The 19,277-nt window shown below is 45.8% G+C and overlaps 1 protein-coding gene across 3 annotated transcripts in view; it reads right to left on the bottom strand.

The window, feature by feature from the left end:
* Positions 1 to 209: 209 nt before the first annotated feature.
* Positions 210 to 19,277, bottom strand: part of PHKA1 (phosphorylase kinase regulatory subunit alpha 1) — a 187,818-nt gene continuing 168,750 nt past the window's right edge. For all 3 annotated transcript variants that reach the window (XM_073558789.1, XM_073558788.1, XM_073558790.1), the window contains 5 exons: positions 17,014 to 17,043; positions 16,068 to 16,241; positions 15,925 to 15,978; positions 12,844 to 13,044; positions 210 to 552 (listed from right to left, as the gene is read on the bottom strand). In XM_073558789.1, the coding sequence (XP_073414890.1) occupies positions 379 to 552; positions 12,844 to 13,044; positions 15,925 to 15,978; positions 16,068 to 16,241; positions 17,014 to 17,043 (633 nt within the window). In that variant the 3' untranslated portion in view covers positions 210 to 378. The remainder of the gene's footprint in view (positions 553 to 12,843; positions 13,045 to 15,924; positions 15,979 to 16,067; positions 16,242 to 17,013; positions 17,044 to 19,277) is intronic.

The following is a 19,277-nucleotide window of genomic DNA, read 5'->3' on the forward strand; positions in this document are numbered from 1 at the left end:
TCAGACAAGGATGTGGTTAGACTTGTGCTCGCTTTTTACTGTTTGCATTCGTTGCATGTTGCCATGACCTGCAGCAGTACTCCATCCAGCATAACTACAAAACACTGCTAGTTCACTGTAAGGCATTTAGACCAGCTGGATAATTCCCCGTGACAAAACAGAAGCCTAACTAGAGCTTAAACTAGAATTTGAGAGCCATATACACCATCTTCTATCGTACATAAACTGTAAACATTTTATAGGACTTGTGATTCAGAAACATGCTTTTTGGCACATATAAAAGAAATAATGACAACTGTCACGCTGTGTGCTGCAATACGTTGAGTCCAGATACAGTCTATTACTGGGTCATCCGCCCTGTAACGATGCGACATGGGGTCACTGCATGGTGCATCCCCCGTGCGGGAGGGAATCCTGTAGTGTTATTGCCACTGATTTGGAAAGGTAAGTCATGGTGCCAAATCGTCCACTGGGCGCACTGTCGTACAGCAAGGAACAAATTCCAGTTTCAGGATCGAATTTCAACATTGCATCATCCGCACCAAGCGCTCTCTGCAAACAAGGAAACAGGAAACCAAGATGTAATGTCCAGCAAGTAGAACAATCCTTGTGGATGACTTTAGAGGATATCATTTAGTGTTTTCAGAAAAACCAGTTTTATAAGTCAGTCAAAAATAAAATTAGATCATGGGAATTTAAAGAAACCTTGTCCTCTGTGATTACACCCTCACTTCTTAACTAAGGGAAGCATAAAGTAGTGACTGACACCTTGATTCCAATGGTCTATCACTTTAAAGGAGAACTTTCCAGAAATTTTTTCATGCTGAATTGGACTCACGATAGAATAATGCAGAGCAGAATAAAGCTTTATTTTTTCCATTTTGCCTCTTTGTTGTAGAGATAATAGCAATAAAAGTATTTGGCAACAAATGACTTAATTTTCTTTACTTCCAAGTGTTACCAGACAGTTTTCACTGGGGGCGTGTTCTTCCTCTGTATGATTTTGACCAATCATAAGCAGGCATCACCACTCAAGGGAATAAACCCACAATGCCTCCGAGCAGGATTTTCAATGTGAGAGATGTAATGACAGACAAGTCTGATCCCCTGGTCAGTGCATGATTAGAAAGTGTTGGCAGTAGAGCACAGATGACTAACTTTCAGGTAAGGTCCAGCTAATCAGGATGGATGGTGGAGAGGCACAGCTAAGTTTAACTGTGTTACATTACAAACCCTTCTAAACTGTTGCACCCTCTGCTATACTCCCCCGACCCCTACACTGCCTGCGAGGACTCAATGTTTTCAGTAATCACACTTATGTCCGTTTTGTTCACAGCAACATGTAATTGCTCTGTAGTGAGTGCAGAGCGGCTGTCATCATATATCTTACAAATTAGTAGCCCACTTCTATGTTAGATATAGAATGACAAAAAGTCCAGATTTCTCTGCATAGCGATTACACATTGCCCTGAGTACAAAAGAGATGAGAGTGATTACTTACACCTCAAGACAGGCTGTGAGGGGGTAGAGGCAGTACAGCAGAGATGACAATGCTATGAGAGGAGGAGACCTGATTACAAGGGTTTATAATGTAACACAGCTAAACTCAACTGTGCTGCCCCACCTCCCATAAGGAATGATGGGTCCTTATCTGAAAAATATTAGCAATGTGTTTTGCTCCCAGCACTTCCTAATCATGCTCGAGGTTAGACTGGGAGACGAGGCTGTGTAATTACATCTTACACTGTGAGAAACCTGCTCTAAGTCATTGGGGGTCGTGTTCTTCAGTCTCCTGTGTGTTGCTGCCTGCTTTTGATTGGTCAATGTCATATGGTGAGGGAAGAAGTACACTCCTCATTAAAAAAAACTACCTAATGTTATTCACTGGGACGTAATGAAAAAGGAGATTTTTGTGTACTCACCGTAAAATCTCTTTCTCATAGTCTTTAATTGGGGGACATAGAACCGTGGGTGTTATGCTGCTGTCCACTAGGAGGCGACACTATGCATAATCTGAAAAAGATTAACTTTGGCTCCTCCTCTGCAGTATACACCCCTGGACGGCGTCAGCCTTCTCCAGTTTTGTGCCAAAGCATAAGGAGGAACGTAACCAAATAACATAACCATGCCTGTAAGGCGGCTACTATGTACGAGCTCAAAGAACAATATGAGAACTCAACAGTAAACAACGGCCCGTAAGGGCAACAGGGTGGGAGCTGTGTCCCCCCTGTAGTGTTTCGTAAACGTGTGTAGGCTAGTCCAAGTGGCCGCCTTACACACTTGTTGTGCCGAAGCCTGATGCCGAATGGCCCAGGAGGCCCCTACTGCCCGTGTAGAGTGTGCCGTGATACCGGCCGGAAGAGGGGAACTGTTAAGTCGGTAGGCCTCATGTATGGTGGACTTGATCCACCTGGCAAGGGTAGCCTTGGAAGCCGGCAGCCCCTTGCGACTACCTTCCGGAAGAATGAAGAGGGAATCAGATTTCCGGAAAGGTGCAGTCCTGGACACGTAAATCCGCAATGCTCTGACGAGGTCAAGCGTATGCAGAGCCTTCTCCACTCTATGAACCGGAACCGGGCAAAGGGATGGCAGTGAAATCTCCTCATTGAGGTGAAAGATGGACACAACCTTCGGAAGGAAGGATGGTACCGTGCGGAGAACCACCTTGTCCTGGTGAAAGGCTAGGAAAGGCCGTCTGCAGGAAAGTGCTGACAATTCCGACACTCTGCGTAACGAGGTGATCGCCACTAGAAAAACCACTTTCTGAGACAGAATGGAGAGTGGAACTCCTCTAAGAGGTTCGAAGGGTGGAGCTTGCAATGCTGTCAGGACCAGATTGAGGTCCCACGTATCCAGCGGACGTTTGTAGGGAGGAACCAATCGGGAAACTCCCTGGATGAAAGTCCTTACTTGCGGTTTAATAGCAATGCGCTTTTGAAAAAGGACTGAAAGCGCCGACACCTGACTCTTAAGCGAACTTAGGGATAGCTTGGCATCTAGGCCCGATTGAAGAAAACCTAGTACCTTCGGGAGGGAATAAGGGAGTGGGACTTGTCCATGAGATTCGCACCAAGAAAAGAAAGCTCTCCAGGTACGATAATAGAGCTTGGCGGAGGCCGGCTTCCTTGCCCTGATCATAGTTGCAATGACTGCCGGTGAAAAACCTGCCTGGGTTAGAATCCAGGTTTCAAGGGCCATGCCGTCAAATTGAGAGCCCCTAAATTCTGGTGGAAGAACGGACCTTGAGACAGAAGGTCGTGACGGTCGGGTAGACGCCAGGGGGCGTCTGCTGTAAGTTGGACGATGTCGGCGTACCATGTACGTCTGGGCCAGTCTGGCGCGATGAGGATGGTCAGAACTCCCTCTTGCTTGATCTTCTTCACGACCCTGGCGATTAGGGGGAGGGGTGGAAAAATGTACAGGAGTCGGAACTGGGACCAGTCCTGGACCAGGGCATCCGCTCCGAGCGACCGCGGGTCGTGTGTCCTGGCCATGAAATTGGGGACCTTGGTATTGAGATGGGATGCCATTAGGTCCACCTCCGGGGTTCCCCAGCGTTGACAGATCTGGCAAAAAATCTCGGGATGGAGGGACCACTCCCCCGAGTCCATTCCTTGCCTGCTGAGGAAGTCGGCTTCCCAGTTTTCTACACCCGGAATGTGTACCGCAGAAAGTACCGACCTCGTGTCTTCCGCCCAGCGGAGGATATGAGCCACTTCTCTCATCGCCTGGGCGCTGCGGGTCCCGCCTTGGTGGTTCACATATGCCACAGCCGTGGCATTGTCCGACTGTATCCGTATGTGCGAGGCTGCAAGCAAGTGATGAAAGGCTCTCAGTGCCAAGAGAATGGCCCTGATTTCCAGAACATTGATGGGCAATGTCACTTCCCTCGGTGACCGCTTGCCCTGTGCCCTGTGATGTAGGTTCCCCCGCCCCCCAGCCTGTCAGGCTTGCATCGGTAGTCAGGATCTTCCATTGTCCTGAGAGGAATGGCTTCCCTCGTGTAAGCGAGGTTGGTTTGAGCCACCAATGCAGGGACCTCCTGGTTGATGACGTCAACCTGAACTTCCTGTCGAGGGAGAAGGGGTTCCTGTCCCAAGATCTGAGTATGGCTAGTTGAAGGACCCTGAGGTGAAACTGGGCAAATGGCACTGCCTCTATTGCTGCTGCCATCCGGCCGAGGACTCTCATGGCAAACCGGAGAGATCGAGGAGGACTGCGAAGGAGTGTGCGAACTCCCAGACGGATGGCCAGTGTCTTGTCCTTGGGAAGGAGCACCAGGCCCCTGGCGGTGTCGAATACCATTCCCAGGAATGTTAGAGTCCGAGTTGGGATAGTCGACGATTTCTGTAGGTTGACTAGCCATCCCAGGCGACTCCGTGTCTAGTGTGATTGAGACACTGACCTCGCAGTCTTTGAAAGTGGGAGACTTGATGAGGTGGTCGTTCAGGTACGGGACGACTAGAATGCCTCTTGAGTGCAGGACGTCCATGGTGGCCGCCATGACTTTGGTGAACGTTCTTGGAGCCGTGGCGAGTCCGAACGGAAGGGCGACAAACTGGTAGTGGTTTTGGTTGACCGCGAACCTGAGAAACCTTTGGTGGGCGGGAGCAATTGGTATGTGGAGATACGCATCCTGTATGTCTATGGAGGCGAGGTATTCTCCCTGGTCCATGGATGCAATGATGGACCGGAGGGACTCCATGCGGAAATGACGGACCCGTACGTAATTGTTGAGCTGTTTTAGTTCCAGTATGGGTCGGACGCCGCCTCCTTTCTTGGGGACTACGAACAAATTTGAGTAGAATCCTCGGAATCTCTCGTTCGCGGGAACCGGCACCACAACTCCTGATTGAAGGAGAGAGGAAACCGCTTGGTGGAAAGCACAAGCCTTTTCTGGTGGTGTTGGAGGAATAGAAAGGAAGAACCGGTTCGGTGGAACGGAAGTGAACTCTATCTTGTATCCAGAAGACACTATTTCCCTGACCCACCTGTCTTCTGTAATAGGCAGCCAGACTTGCTGAAAGAGTAAAAGTCGGCCGCCTACTGGTGGGGTGTCTTCCGGAGGTCGCGAGTCACGATGAAGCGAAGTTCTGAGGTTTTCCTCCCTTGGGTTTCGCTTGGCCTGCTTTCGACTGCCAAGCCCTGTCCGGTCGCTGCTGCGTCCGTGGGTTGTCCCTGCGTGGAGAACGGTTACGGTTTTGCACTGGGCGCGAAACGGACCAGCCCGAGGAATTCCGAAAGGATCGGAATCGCGTCTGGTTTCTTCGTTTAAACGTGCGTTTCGGTTTTAGTTGAGGGAGAGAAGTACTCTTACCCCCAGTGGCATTGGCTATCATGGTGTCCAACTTTTCGCCGAAAAGTCTTCCAGTAAAATACGGAAGTCGCGTGAGGGACTTCTTTGAGGCCGCATCCGCTTTCCATTCTCGCAGCCAGAGGATGCGTCGGATCGTGATGGCGTTTGATGCTATTCCCGCTACACCTCTGGCGGAATCCAGGGCTGCATGAATCATGTAGTCTGCTACCACTGCTATCTGGACCGCTTGGTCCGAGAGCTCAGGATTTGAAGCCTGAAGACCCTCCTGTAGTTTTTTGGCCCAAGCCAGAATGGCCTTGGCTGCCCAAACTGAAGCAAACGCAGGGCCCAGAGAGGCGCCTGCCGCTTCGAAAATAGAACGAGCCATGCGTTCTACTTGCCGGTCTGCTGCGTCCCTGAGGGTTGAGCTATCCGGCAGAGAGAGTAAAGTCTGCGCTGCTAGCCTAGAAACCGGAGGGTCCACTTCAGGTGGATCTGTCCATTGTTTGGTGTCTTTCTGTGGGAAGGGGTACTTCGCTTCCAAATATTTGCGATTAGCAAATTTTTTCTCAGGCTGCGCAAACTGTTTGGTAAGTATTTTCTCAAACTCATGGTGATTAGGGAAGACCTTAGGATTTGCTTCGAAAGTGTTCAGAAACCACCTATGTTCTGGGACTTCCGGGGCCGACTCTGGAATTTTTAGCACCCGATGAATGGCAGAAATTATGTCCTCAACTAGCGCTGTATTGCTAGGGGGAGAAGGTACCACGGACCTGTCCGTTTCGTTATCTGAGTCGGAGTCACAGATGCCCTCCGAATCCTGTGCCTCGCTAAGGTGATCCCTGGAGGGCGACCTGGGGCGGGGGTCTTCTGTGGTGGGGGATCCCTGTGGTAAATTGCACTGTCTGTCTGTGGCAGGGGACTGCCCAGGAGACCTGGAATGACGCTGTCTCTCCCTGGAGGGGGACGACCTTGTGCTATAGTGCGACTCAGGTGATCGAGACCTGTGGGTCCGCTTACGTCTGTGAGAGTCGGAAGCATGTTCCTGAGACAAGCTGTCCGTTTGCTGTGTACCGTCCATAGCCGGGGCCCGACTCTGCAGAGCTTGCAGCAATGTAGCAGTTAGGTTGTCTATGGACTGTGTCATGGACTGAGACATCTGAGTTGCCCATTCCGGTGTGGCCTGTGACACTGAAGCGTCAGTAGGGACTCCCTGGGGTTCTGACCCAGAGTTCTGGATTCAGTCCCGGCAGTGCGGATACGTGCTGCCACTAGGGAGCGTGGCTTTGCAGGCTGTGCAGAATGCATAGAAACATTCCTGCCTGGTTCTCTTCCTTGAGCCCGGCATAGTGCACAGAGGCTGGCTATAAGGGATCGTACAGGGGTGGCTACGCAGAGGGAACCCACAGAGAGCCTTATAGGAAGTATAGATTCACAGCTGAGTAATGAGAACCCAGCTGTGAGCTTACCCCACCGGTGTGCCCCTAGGTCCAGCGCCGACAGATCCCAGTTCTGTGCCCCCCGGAGACCGCTGTGATGCTCCTCTCCTGGATCTCATCCAGAAAAAATGGCCACCGGGACTCTGAGGAGAGGGAGGAGGGGGCGGAGAGCTGAAAAGGGCGCGCTGGGCTGTGTAAAAACGCCCCCTTTCTGCCTCAATCCGCCCCTTCTATGACACTCCAGTGTGTCATTTTGGTCATCCGGGGGCAGGGAAAAGGCGGCGGCTTCGGCTAGGCCGAAGCCGCGGTCTAAATTAGAGGCCTGATGCCCAGGAGGGCTCCAGAGCGGCGCGGTAGTCCGGGGGGGGGGGGGGGGGCGGATTTGTACCAGACCCCCCCCAGAATGGTCGACTGGATAGCGGTGGGGGTAGCAGGGGTAGCGGTTTCTGTATGGGGGGCCCCTGAAGCGCTATGGAGCTGCTGCTGCAGAGACAGGGACGCAGAAAAAGCCCCGTCTCTGCTGTGCCATCCAGTCCGCACCCTCCCCCGGCCCCAACAGGATCCCTCAGCCGGCCTGGGGTCCCTAGAAGCTGCGGAATGCTGCCTGATCGCCGACCCTACCTGAGGCGTCTCAACCTAATGCCCCCTGAGGGGGATTAGGGAGGGTGCGTCTGTCACCGTCAGGGGGTCTTCATCCTCGCCTCAACCTCAACCCAGACCCCTTAAAGGGGTTGGGGAAGGAGGGGGGTCTCGACCTCGAACCAGGACCCGAGGGACTGGGGAGGGAGCGACATGGGGAATAGCCACCTCGACCTCAACCGGGTACCCCTAACAGGGGACCGAGGAGGGAGCCATGCCGGGAGTCTCGCTGGAGACCCTCTTTTCTTCATCTGTATTTCCGGACGAAAAAAGGAAAAAAACGGAAGAAAAAAGGTGTGCCTCCTTGCGACACTAAGCAAAAACTGGAGAAGGCTGACGCCGTCCAGGGGTGTATACTGCAGAGGAGGAGCCAAAGTTAATCTTTTTCAGATTATGCATAGTGTCGCCTCCTAGTGGACAGCAGCATAACACCCACGGTTCTGTGTCCCCCAATTAGGCGACAGAGTAATTAACTCATTAGGTGCCAAATACTTTGATTGCAAATATCTTTAGAATAGAGAGGCAAAAAAAAACAAAAAACAATGAGCATATGAAACCATTATATCATGTGCTCAGTTCAACATGAAAAATGTGGTGGGAAGTCCTCTCTAATGTGCTACTGATAAGCAGTTATGGGGAACGTGCTCTTTATTTCTTGTTATGCGGTGGAGAAAGGATTCACACTTATGAGCTGCTGCTCGGCCGCCCATGTGCGACTCCCTAACATCATGGTTTCATCAGTGATAGAAAACAGTCAAACAGCAGCGAATGAGCAGGAGTGTCAGCGCATGAATGGCTGCTGTTCTTTTCTCATTTACACACATATATACAGTGCCTTATAAAAATATTCATACCCGGAAAACACATTTTGTCACATTATAGCCATAAGATTAAATGTATTTTATGTGACACCAACACTAACCAGCAAGTATTTGTGAAGTGTAAAGGAAATGACACAGTTTCTAATTATTTTAGAACTATAGATCTGGAAATTGTGAGGTCATTTGTAAGCACCCTTCACTGCAGTTACTGCTGCAGTCTTTTGTGGTCAGTACGGTGGCTCAGTGGTTAGCGCTGTTGCTTTGCAATTCTGGGGTCCCGGGTTTAACTCACAGTTTGTATGTTCTCCCCATGTGTGTGTGGGTTTCCTACCACACCTCAGACTGATAGGGAATGTAGATTGTGAGCCCCAATGGGGACAGTGCCGATAATGTATGTACAGCGATGAGGAATTAATGGCCCTATATTAGTGAGGAAAATAAATACTAATAAACAGGTGACTTTGGGCCTCCTCTTCTTTTAACACTCACTCAGTGAGATTGGATGGAGACATCTGTGAACAATAATTTTAATGTCTTACCAAATATTTTCAATGGGATTTTGGTCTGTAATGTGACTGAGCAATTCAAAACACAGCTATTTTTTGTTTTAGAACCTAACCCTGCTTTACTCTTCACCACAACTTTATCCCAGTCCTGTCTGGTGGGCTCCTTGGCTTTCATGGTGAGGTTTGATCCTTGATATCCTCAAACAAAGGCCTTCACAGAATAGCTGTGGTTATACAGAGAATAAATACAGACAAGTGGACTAAACTTACTAATTAAGTGAATTCTGGAGGCGAGTGGTCAGTTAGGTACAGGGGGCTGAATACAAATGCACATCACAATTTTCAGATTCACATTTCTGAAATATTTAGAAAGCCCTGCATAATTTCCTTTACACTTCAACGACTTACTACACCTGTTGTATTGTGTAAAATTATATATATATATATATATATATATATATATATATATATATATATATATATATATATATATATATATATATTTTTTTTTTTACACACACACATACAGTATACTATATATCTCTCTGAAGAGCCCGGCGTTGCCCGGGCATAGTAACTAACTGTGGTTAGTTATGGCAAATTATAATTATCCTCCATCCCATAGTCCCGTGCCCATATACCCATCATACATATCCTCCATCCCATAGTCGAGTGCCCATATACCCATCATACATCCTTCATCTCATAGTCCCATGCCCATATACCCATCATATATATCCTCCATCCCATAATCCCGTGCCTATATACCCATCATACATATCCGCCATCCCATAGTCCCGTGCCCATATACCTGTCACGCATATCCGCCATCCCATAGTCCCGTGCCCATATACCCGTCATACATATCCTCCATCCCATAGTCCCGTGCACATATACCAATCACACATATCCGCCATCCCATAGTCCCGTGCCCATATACCCGTCATACATATCCGCCATCCCATAGTCCCGTGCCCATATACCCATCATACATATCCTCCATCCCATAGTCCCGTGCCCATATACCCGTCATACATATCCTCCATCCCATAGTCCAGTGCCCATCCTCCATCCCATAGTCAACCATTATGACATCATAATGAGCAGCGGCAGGGCTTGCAGCCTATGATGACATTGGCGTCGCCATGGCAACCATTGTGACATCAAAATGAGGGGCGGGGCTTGATACGCACAGTTTCCCCAGTATGCAAATAGGGGCATTATGACATCATAATGAGGGGCGGGGCTTGACGCACACACACTTTTTCCCCAGTATGTAGACGGGGCAAATTTGTTTGCTGAATTGGAACACGCGGGGTTAAAATTTCACCTCACAACATAGCTTAGGACGCTCTCTGGGTCCAGACGTGTGACTGTGCCAAATTTTGTGGCTGTAGCTGTGACGGTGCGGATCCCTATCCCGGACACACACACTTTGAGCTTTATATATTAGATAGAGAGATATATATATATATTTTATCTATCTCTCTATCTAATATATATATATATATATATATATATATATATATATATATATATATATATATACACATACACACACACACACACACACGTGGTCAAAATTGTTGGTACCCCTCATGTAATGACAGAAAAACCCAGAATGGTGACTGAAATAACTTGAATCTAACAAAAGTAATAATGAATCAAAAATCTATGAAAATGAGCAAATGAAAGTCACGCTTCCAAAGAATTAAAAAAAATAAATAAATAAAATGCACTGGGCAGCACATTTCTCTCAAGAATCCCTTGATAGTCTTGAGATTTCATAGTACCCTGCACAGATTCTTGACACCCTGGTGCCAGATGCAGCAAAGCAGCACCAGAACATAACAGAGCCTCCTCCATGTTTCACTGTAGGGACAGTGTTCTTTTCTTGATATGCTTCATTTTTCCGTCTGTGAACATAGAGCTGATGTGCCTTGCCAAAAAGTTCCATTTTTGTCTCATCTGTCCACAGGACATTCTCCCAGAAGCTCTGTGGCTTGTCAACATGTAGCTTGGAATCAAACTAAAGGAACAAAAAGCGCAATAGGGTCTTATCCGGGTTATTGTTAGAAGAATAAATTAGAATCTACTCACCCTTTTCAGGAGAGGTTCAGGCATATAAGATCCGTAGTCAGCTTGCTGCACGTCCAAAGGTCAACTCTGTGACCGTAAAACTTCAGATTCTTTGGAGTAAATTCATGGACTTCAGTGCGCTGCTAGACAAATTCACTTATCCAGGTTATGAGGAAGATTAACCGTTTATTTCCCAACACGATTCAAAGTGTATACCACTTCTTCATCAGGGGAAATAAATGGTTAATCTTTCTCATAACCTGGATAAGTGAATTTGTCTAGCAGCGCACTGAAGTCCATGAATTTACTCCAAAGAATCTGAACATGTAGTTTGGCAAATTCCAGTCTGGCTTTTTATGATTTTTTTTCAACAATGGTGTCCTCCTTGGTTGTCTCCAATGAAATCCACTTTGGCTCATACAATGATGGATGGTGTGATCTGACACTGATGTTCCATGAGCTTGAAGTTCACCTTTAATCTGTTTAGAAGTTTTTCTGGGCTCTTTTGTTATCATTCCTATTATCCGTCTCTTTGATTTGACATCAATTTTCCTCCTGTGGCCACGTCAAGGGATGTTGGCTACAGTCCCATGGATCTTAAATTTCTGAATAATATGTGCAACTGCACTCACAGGAACATCAAGCTGCTTGGAGATGGTCTTATAATAACTTTTACCTTTAACATGTTTGTCCGTCACCAAACAGCACAGTAAGTTATCTGTAGCTCTCGATACAGGCCCACACCTTGATTTAACATGTCCCTTTTGTCACATTATTTTCAGGGGTACCATCATTTCTGTCCAGGCCTATTTTTTTTTTTTAAATTCTGTGGAAGCATGGTTGAAAAGCAATGTCTGACTTTCATTTGTTCATTTTCATAGAATTTCTGTTTATTATTACTTTTGTGAGATTAAAGGTAGTTCTGCGACCATTGTGGGTTTTTGTCATTACACGAGGGGTACCAACAATTTTGACTGTATATATATATATATATATATATATATATATATATATATATATATATATATATATATATATATATTTTATACACATACACACATATACTCACATCAGTATATTGAACAAGTCAATGATCCCAAATGCACAGCCAAAGAAACTCTCAGTTGTTTCAGAAAAAGAAAATAAATCTGCTAGAAGATGTATGGAAGGAACTAAAGCTCCAAGTTCATAGCAGAAACCACGGGAGCTTCAGGATTTGAAGAGTGTGTGTGTGGAAGAATGAGCCCAAATCCCACCTGAGCAATGCCTGAAACTAGTTTCTCCATACAGGAGGAGTCTTAAAGCTTCATCACCAACAAAGGCTTTTGTAGAAGTATTAATTAAATTTCAGTAACGTGTTCAATACTTTTCCCTGTGTCACGTCTCATAATTACCCAATAACTTAGTTTATGGACGTCTATGGTTTGGTTGACCCGTGGAAGCATACTCCGATGCAAAATGGCCGTCGCCTGCATGGCTGCACCCGCTATCCCTCTCCATACTGCAATGTTTTAAAAGATTTGAATAAAGAATATCTGATTTGTCCTAAAAGGCGAGTGCCGCTCAACTTTTCGGCTTCAGACATATTACTTGATCTTTCCCGCTTGGTACTTTTAGCCAAGCACCACCGGGTTTTTGGCTTACATGTCAGACCACATTGTTCAGCCCCTAACCCCTTTGTAATGATCGTGCCGAGTCACTTCTTTTCATGTGCTAGCTCTCTCCCATGTTTAGTCTCCTCCTTCCTTGACTCTAATAGCAGATCAGTAGTTCATGGTTGGAACTAAAAAGAGGGAAATTGGCTGATAAAGTTATGGCCACTGCATCCAGCAGGGTACTCATCCCTGCTCTTGAGCAAATTGCAAGTGGTGTCAATGATGCAGGCAGCTGGGGAAGGTATAAGAAGTGGTAGAATGACAAACGGCACGCCTGTAAGTGTCTTATGGGCTCATCACACCAAGCTGGTCTGGGCACTCATAACGCTGGTAAAGAGGTACAACTACAGCAAAGCCACGGGCCCCATCTGTCTGTGACCTGTCATAAATGAGAAAGACGTTCAGTACCTGCTCCTGACAGAACAGCTCATTAGCAGTGTGCACGATCTTCTCCACATGGATGATGCCACCCACACTCTTGATTTCTACATCTGCGAGGATCGTTAGAACCAATATGGCTTCCACGAGGAGCTGGCGATACTCTGGCTGTGGAACGCGATTCAGAACAGATTCCACATGGGCAGAAAATTTCAGCTCTCCAGGGGTCATCTGCATAAGAAAAGGACAACATATAATGCTTCCGCACTAGCAATGATCTGGCTGTGTCATTCATTTCACCCCTCTCTGTAGCCAATAGGCGCATCGCTCGCTAGTCCTTCCTCCATTACATCTGATTGGCAGGTACCACCACCAATCCATGAACGTCCATCCATCCTATCAATTTGGTCTTTGACACCCGTGCTCTATTTAGTCTGCACAGACCCCCGATGCAAGGTCATGGTAACATTTTGGCACATGCATAGTATAAAATTGACTTTTGCACATGCGTATTACTAAACTAAGCTTCCGGTAGCAAGACCAACAATAGAGCACATGCAATGGCACAAATCTGCCACTGGGTTTTTCTACCCTATCTAGAAGCAGCAGGATGTGGGAGCCAAGACCCTGATTCCAGTGATGTGTTACTTACTGGGCTGCAGATCTAGCAGTTCTCTGCTGAGCTCTGTATAACCCCGCTCACACCACTGATTGGCAGCTTTCTGCCTACGCACAGTGTACTCAGAAACCTGAAAATGGAAAGGCAAGTATATTCTAGGATAGAGGATGCTCATTTCTGTAAGGAATGGTTTCCTCACACTTTACAGGCGAGCGATATAAACATAATATACATGAATGGACTTCAATTATTACAGGAAGTCTTGCTTGTATCAGCAATCATTCTACATGTTTTCCCTCCCCTCCTTACACGAGCCATACCTTGTATTTTCCAGCTGATGTACCACATGAGAACCTTGCTTTTTGAGGAATGACTTGTATTTGGAATGACTTATCGTACTATGTACTGACAAACAGTAAAAGACATTCTAAGGTGATTGAAATTGTGAAGAAACTGTAATTCCGCCATTGTTTTTAAGATGAACATTGTGTGGTATAATATTAGTTTCTAAGTCCGGACGATTATGATAATCCCAAACCTGTATAGTTTGAAAATATTCTAGTAGCAAAAAAAAAAGTCTGAAATTTGTACGAAAAAAAAAATGTGTTGCCATTTACTGAGTTTTTTTTATTTTTCCTCCAATGGAGCGCTATGAGGGGATGTTATTATGCTAGCTAAGAAGTAGTTTTCTTTGATACCATTTTGGGGTATCAAACTTTTTTACTGCCTTTTTCAGGAGGTGCAGTGACTGAAAACCAGCAAATCTGCATTTCAGCCCTCAGTGTATAGTTCAAGTAACTCAATATTTTAGCAGACCGGAGTTTTATGGATGCAGCATACCAAGTATGCTTACTTTTTTTATTTCTAGATGTTACAACTAGAAAATTGAGGATGATTTTAAGTTTTATATTTTCTAGGATTTAAATATTTTAGAAAACTTTCTCATACTTTTTATTTTGTCTTCCTAGGAGTTTGTGTGGATACCGTGGTTTCCTGACTAATACGGGACTAACATAAAACTACTGACAGATGTTGTTCATAGTGAGATTTCAACCCACGATCCCAGTGCTGCACGGATACAGTGCTAACCACTGAGCCACCGTACTGTGCTAACCACTGAACCACCATACTGTGCTAACCACTGAGCCACCATACAGCGCAGAGATCGTTTGAGTATATAGTGTAAATCACTGCTTCCTTTATTCATCATATACATCATATATTGCATACATCACATAGGACACACCGAGACTACTGTATAGCTCACATGGGATACACCCAAACTCTACTGTAAACATCAGATGGGATACACTGAGACTCTACTGTATATATCACATGGGATACACCGAGACTCACATGGGATACACTGAGACTACTTTTTACATCACATGGGACACACCGAGACTACTGTATACATCACACAGGACACAGACTACTGTACACATCACATGGCATACACCCTGACTCTACTGTATAGTTCACATGGGATACACTGAGACTCTACTGTATACATCACATGGGATACACCCAGACTCACATGGGATACACAGACTCTACTTTTTATATCACATTGGATACACCAAGACTACTGTATACATCACATGGGACACACCAAGACTACTGTATACATCACATGGGACACACCGAGACTACTGTATACATCACATGGGATACACCGAGACTCTACTGTAATCAAATGGATTATCCCGAGATTCACATGGGATATACTGAGACTACTGTATACATCACACAAAATACATGACATGGGACACCCAGACTACTGTATACATCACAGGGGATACACAGACTCTACTGTATATATCACATAGGATACTATGACACACTATAATATCACAAGTAATACTGAGACTCTACTGTATACATCACATGGGATACACTGAACATCTACTGTATACATCACATAGGATACACAGAGACTCTACTGTATACATCACATGGGATACACTGAAAATCTACTGTATACATCACATAGGATACACCGAGACTCTACTGTATACATCACATGGGAAACCCCAAGACTACTGTATACACCATATGGGACACACAGACTCTACTGTATATATCACATGGGAATGGGAAACACTCAGACTCCACTGAATACATTACATTGTATACACTGAGACTCTACTGTATACTTCACATGGGATACACCAAGACTATCGTATATATCACTTGGGATACACTGGGACTCTACTATATACATCACATGAGATACACAGACGGCTGAATACATCACGTAGGAGACACAGACTGCTGATGAACATAACATAGAAGACACAGACTGCTATATATACACACCACAAAGAAGACACAGACTGCTGTATATACATAACAGGAGACACAGACTGTTGTTTATAAATCACATATGAGACAATTAAGAAAAATCTACATTATTCTTCAGTAGTAGGCTATTCTGCAATATATAGGCAAATAAACAGCTATAGTATTTCTATAAGCCGGACATTCATTACCTCGCGGGTGCTGGAGGAAGGCAGAACAAAGCCCTCTACAGACAATCCATGGCACTAAACAAAATAAATAACATACAATAAATAAATGAGAAGGAATTGATATTTTTTTTTTTTTTTTTACATTTCTCATAAAACGGTTTCACCTTTTGTAGGATTGCCCAGACTTTTTGATAAAATCCTACAGGAACTCTATTCAGCGCCCCATCCAAACGTCGTCTTCTGAGCCACTGGCCCTGCCGGCTGTCATAAGCGCTGTCACTATCAGAGATGGTGGATGTAGAGAGCTCCCCAGAAGAGGACAACGTATCTCCAGGCTTCTGCATTAGAGCACAAGAAATAAGTGTCAGATATCTACAGATACAAGTATCTCTGCATATACAGTTTCCTTTACCCTCTTAATGATCCATGTCTGATAAGTTTGTCATGGGGAGAGTAAGGCCTGTTTCACACTTCCGTTTTTGTGTCCGCCAAACGGATCCGTTTCCGTTTTTTTGACGGAAACGGATGCAAACAGATCCGTTTTTAAAACCCGGATCCGTTTTGACGGATCCGCGGTAACCGCTATGGGACAAAAACGGATCCTGCAAAAAATTGGCGGATCCGTTTAACGGAAACCAACGGATTTTGACGGATTTGAAAAAACGGAAGTGTGAAACAGGCCTAAGGGTGCACGGAAGGAGCTCAGAAGCTGATACCACAGCACACAGGGCAGCTGCCAGATGTAATACATAGCCAGGATCAGCCTCTCTCTAACAGCAACAACAACAACTGTGCACAGCGGCTCAGCTCAGTAATCGGCTGCTGTGTTGTAGACATGACATTAGCGCTGCAGACAAACACTGGGACTCTGGATCTGGAGAGCGTGTGTAAAGAACACTCTTTGTTTTGGGATACAAACTGGGGAACAGGATTTGTAATTTTATGCTTTATTTTTGTTTTAGTTAACTATTTATTAGTCACAATTCACACGACAGAAATTTCAAGATAATTCTGGTTATTTTCATCATGCGACAAAAAAATGCCAAAAGCAGAAAATTACTTGAGTAACACCTTCTTATAAGGGGAAATGTATAAGTAAATGATATTTACCAGCGATAATGCTGAGAATAAATCCATATCCTGTACGGGAAACATAAAATAACTGATCAGAATGTAACATTAGATAATAAACGCCCCTCAGCCGGCACAGCGGATATTAGTCAGCGCCCACTATTAGCCTCGGGCCTTGTTCAGACATGCGTTTCTCACATACTACATACAATCTATTGAGCTCTGCATACGGCCAAGTTTGTTTGAGTACAGCGTCAGAAAAAAGATCACAGTGACATGTCTGTTCATGGTCCGCATCACTGATCCAAATGACCAATCCAAGTCTATGGGTGGGTGAAGATTCCAGACGACGCACGGACATAATCAGCATGCAGGCTGTGTATCCATGCAGTGCGCAGTCCGTGCACAGTGTGTGCGCAGGCCGTATGATGGCCGTTTATTCAGGCAGTATGCAGTCCGTGTACGCAGGCCGTGTGCTAGCCATATGCAGTCCGTGTACGCAGGCCGTGTGCTAGCCATATGCAGTCCGTGTACGCAGGCCGCGTGCTGGCCATATGCAGTCCGTGTACGCAGGCCGTGTGCTGGCCATATGCAGTCCGTGTACGCAGGCCGTGTGCTAGCCATATGCAGTCCGTGTACGCAGGCCGTGTGCTAGCCATATTCAGTCCGTGTACGCAAGCCGCGTGCTGGCCATATGCAGTCCGTGTACGCAGGCCGCGCGCTGGCCATATGCAGGCTGTGTGCTGGCCATATGCAGTCCGTGTACGCAGGCCGCGTGCTGGCCATATGCAGTCCGTGTTCGCAGGCCGTGTGCTGGCCATATGCAGTCCGTGTTCGCAGGCCGTGTGCTGGCCATATGCAGTCTGTGTTCGCAGGCTGTGTGCAGTAATTGTGCTGGCTGTATACTCAGGCCACGATTATCATACTGTATAAGAGAAGCTTTACAATTTATATTTTTCAGCAGTGATTAAATAGTGATGATAATAACGGAGACATGAACCAAATGATAAAACTGGATCAACACCACTGATGCACAACGTTCCACACAATAAAACTCTCCGATGTCTGAACGAGACCCTGGGCTTCAATGGATTTTGATAAGACTTCAAGGGAACCAGTAAGGTGGAAAGTGCTCTGCAGGCGGGATGTTATAGGGCAGAGGGAGATTACACTGAAATACAGTGTTGTGGGAAAAGTATCCATAAACCTTCCAGTGTATTACATGTGTGTATGCAGGAGTCCAGTGGGCAGTCCTGTTCACTGATTGACAGCTCGCTGCAAGAACAGTCATGTAGGGAAAACGATCAATCACTAGTAGAACTCCCCAATGGCCTCCTATTCCTATACATACAGTGGCTTTCAAAAGTATTCCCCCTCCCCTTGGCATTTTTTGTGTTTTGCTACCTCACAACCTGGAATATCACTGTATTTTTGAGGGTTATCATCAATTCATGGACAGAACATGCCGACAACTGTGAACATTTGGTTTTCTTTTAAGCGTGAAGCAAACAACAAATAGGACAAAATAACTGAAAACTTCAGGGTGCATAACTATTCACCCCCCTAAAGTCAGTACTTTGTAGAGCCTCCTTTTGCAGCAATTACAGCTGCTAGTGGGTTTGTATAAGTCTCTATGAGCTTTCCACATCTGGCCACTGAGATTTTTGCTCATTCCTCTGGGCAACTTCACATTAGATGGTTTCCTCTGGAGAACAGCGATCTTCACGTCTGACCACAGATTCTCCATTGGATTGATGTCAGTGCTGTGACTCGGCCACTCCAGAACATTTACACGTTTCCTCTTACACCATTCAAGTGTTGCTTTAGCAGTATGGTTTGGGTCATTGTCTTGTTGGAAGGTGAACCTCTGTCCTAGTCTCAAATCACTGACAGACAAACTGGTTTTCCTCCAGAATATCCCTGTATTGCGCACCATCCAACTTCCCCTTGGCTCGGACCATTTTTCCTGTGCCTGTTGCCGAAAACCATCCTCACAGCATATAGAAATAGAAGACTTCCGGCACAGGAATCCTTTTTCAGTAAAAATTATTTCTTTATTTAAACATCTTCAGCGATAAAAAACATCATGGGGACCCTCCCATAGGCCTGACTCGTTTCGGACCCAGTAAAACCAGTCCGTCCTCAAAGGCATACAGAGTGAACAGCTCCTTATATCTATCGCAACACCACATGTAATTAGAAAGGACTACCTCCCCAATTAACCCCATATTGACCAGAGGGAAATTAGTCCTTGATATACATGAAATGACAATGTCATGAAAATACATCAGATAATAAGTATA

This window comes from Dendrobates tinctorius, unplaced genomic scaffold, assembly GCF_039654945.1.
Source record: "Dendrobates tinctorius isolate UK_male_01 unplaced genomic scaffold, ASM3965494v1 ptg000258l, whole genome shotgun sequence".
Classification (NCBI taxonomy): Eukaryota; Metazoa; Chordata; class Amphibia; order Anura; family Dendrobatidae; genus Dendrobates; species Dendrobates tinctorius.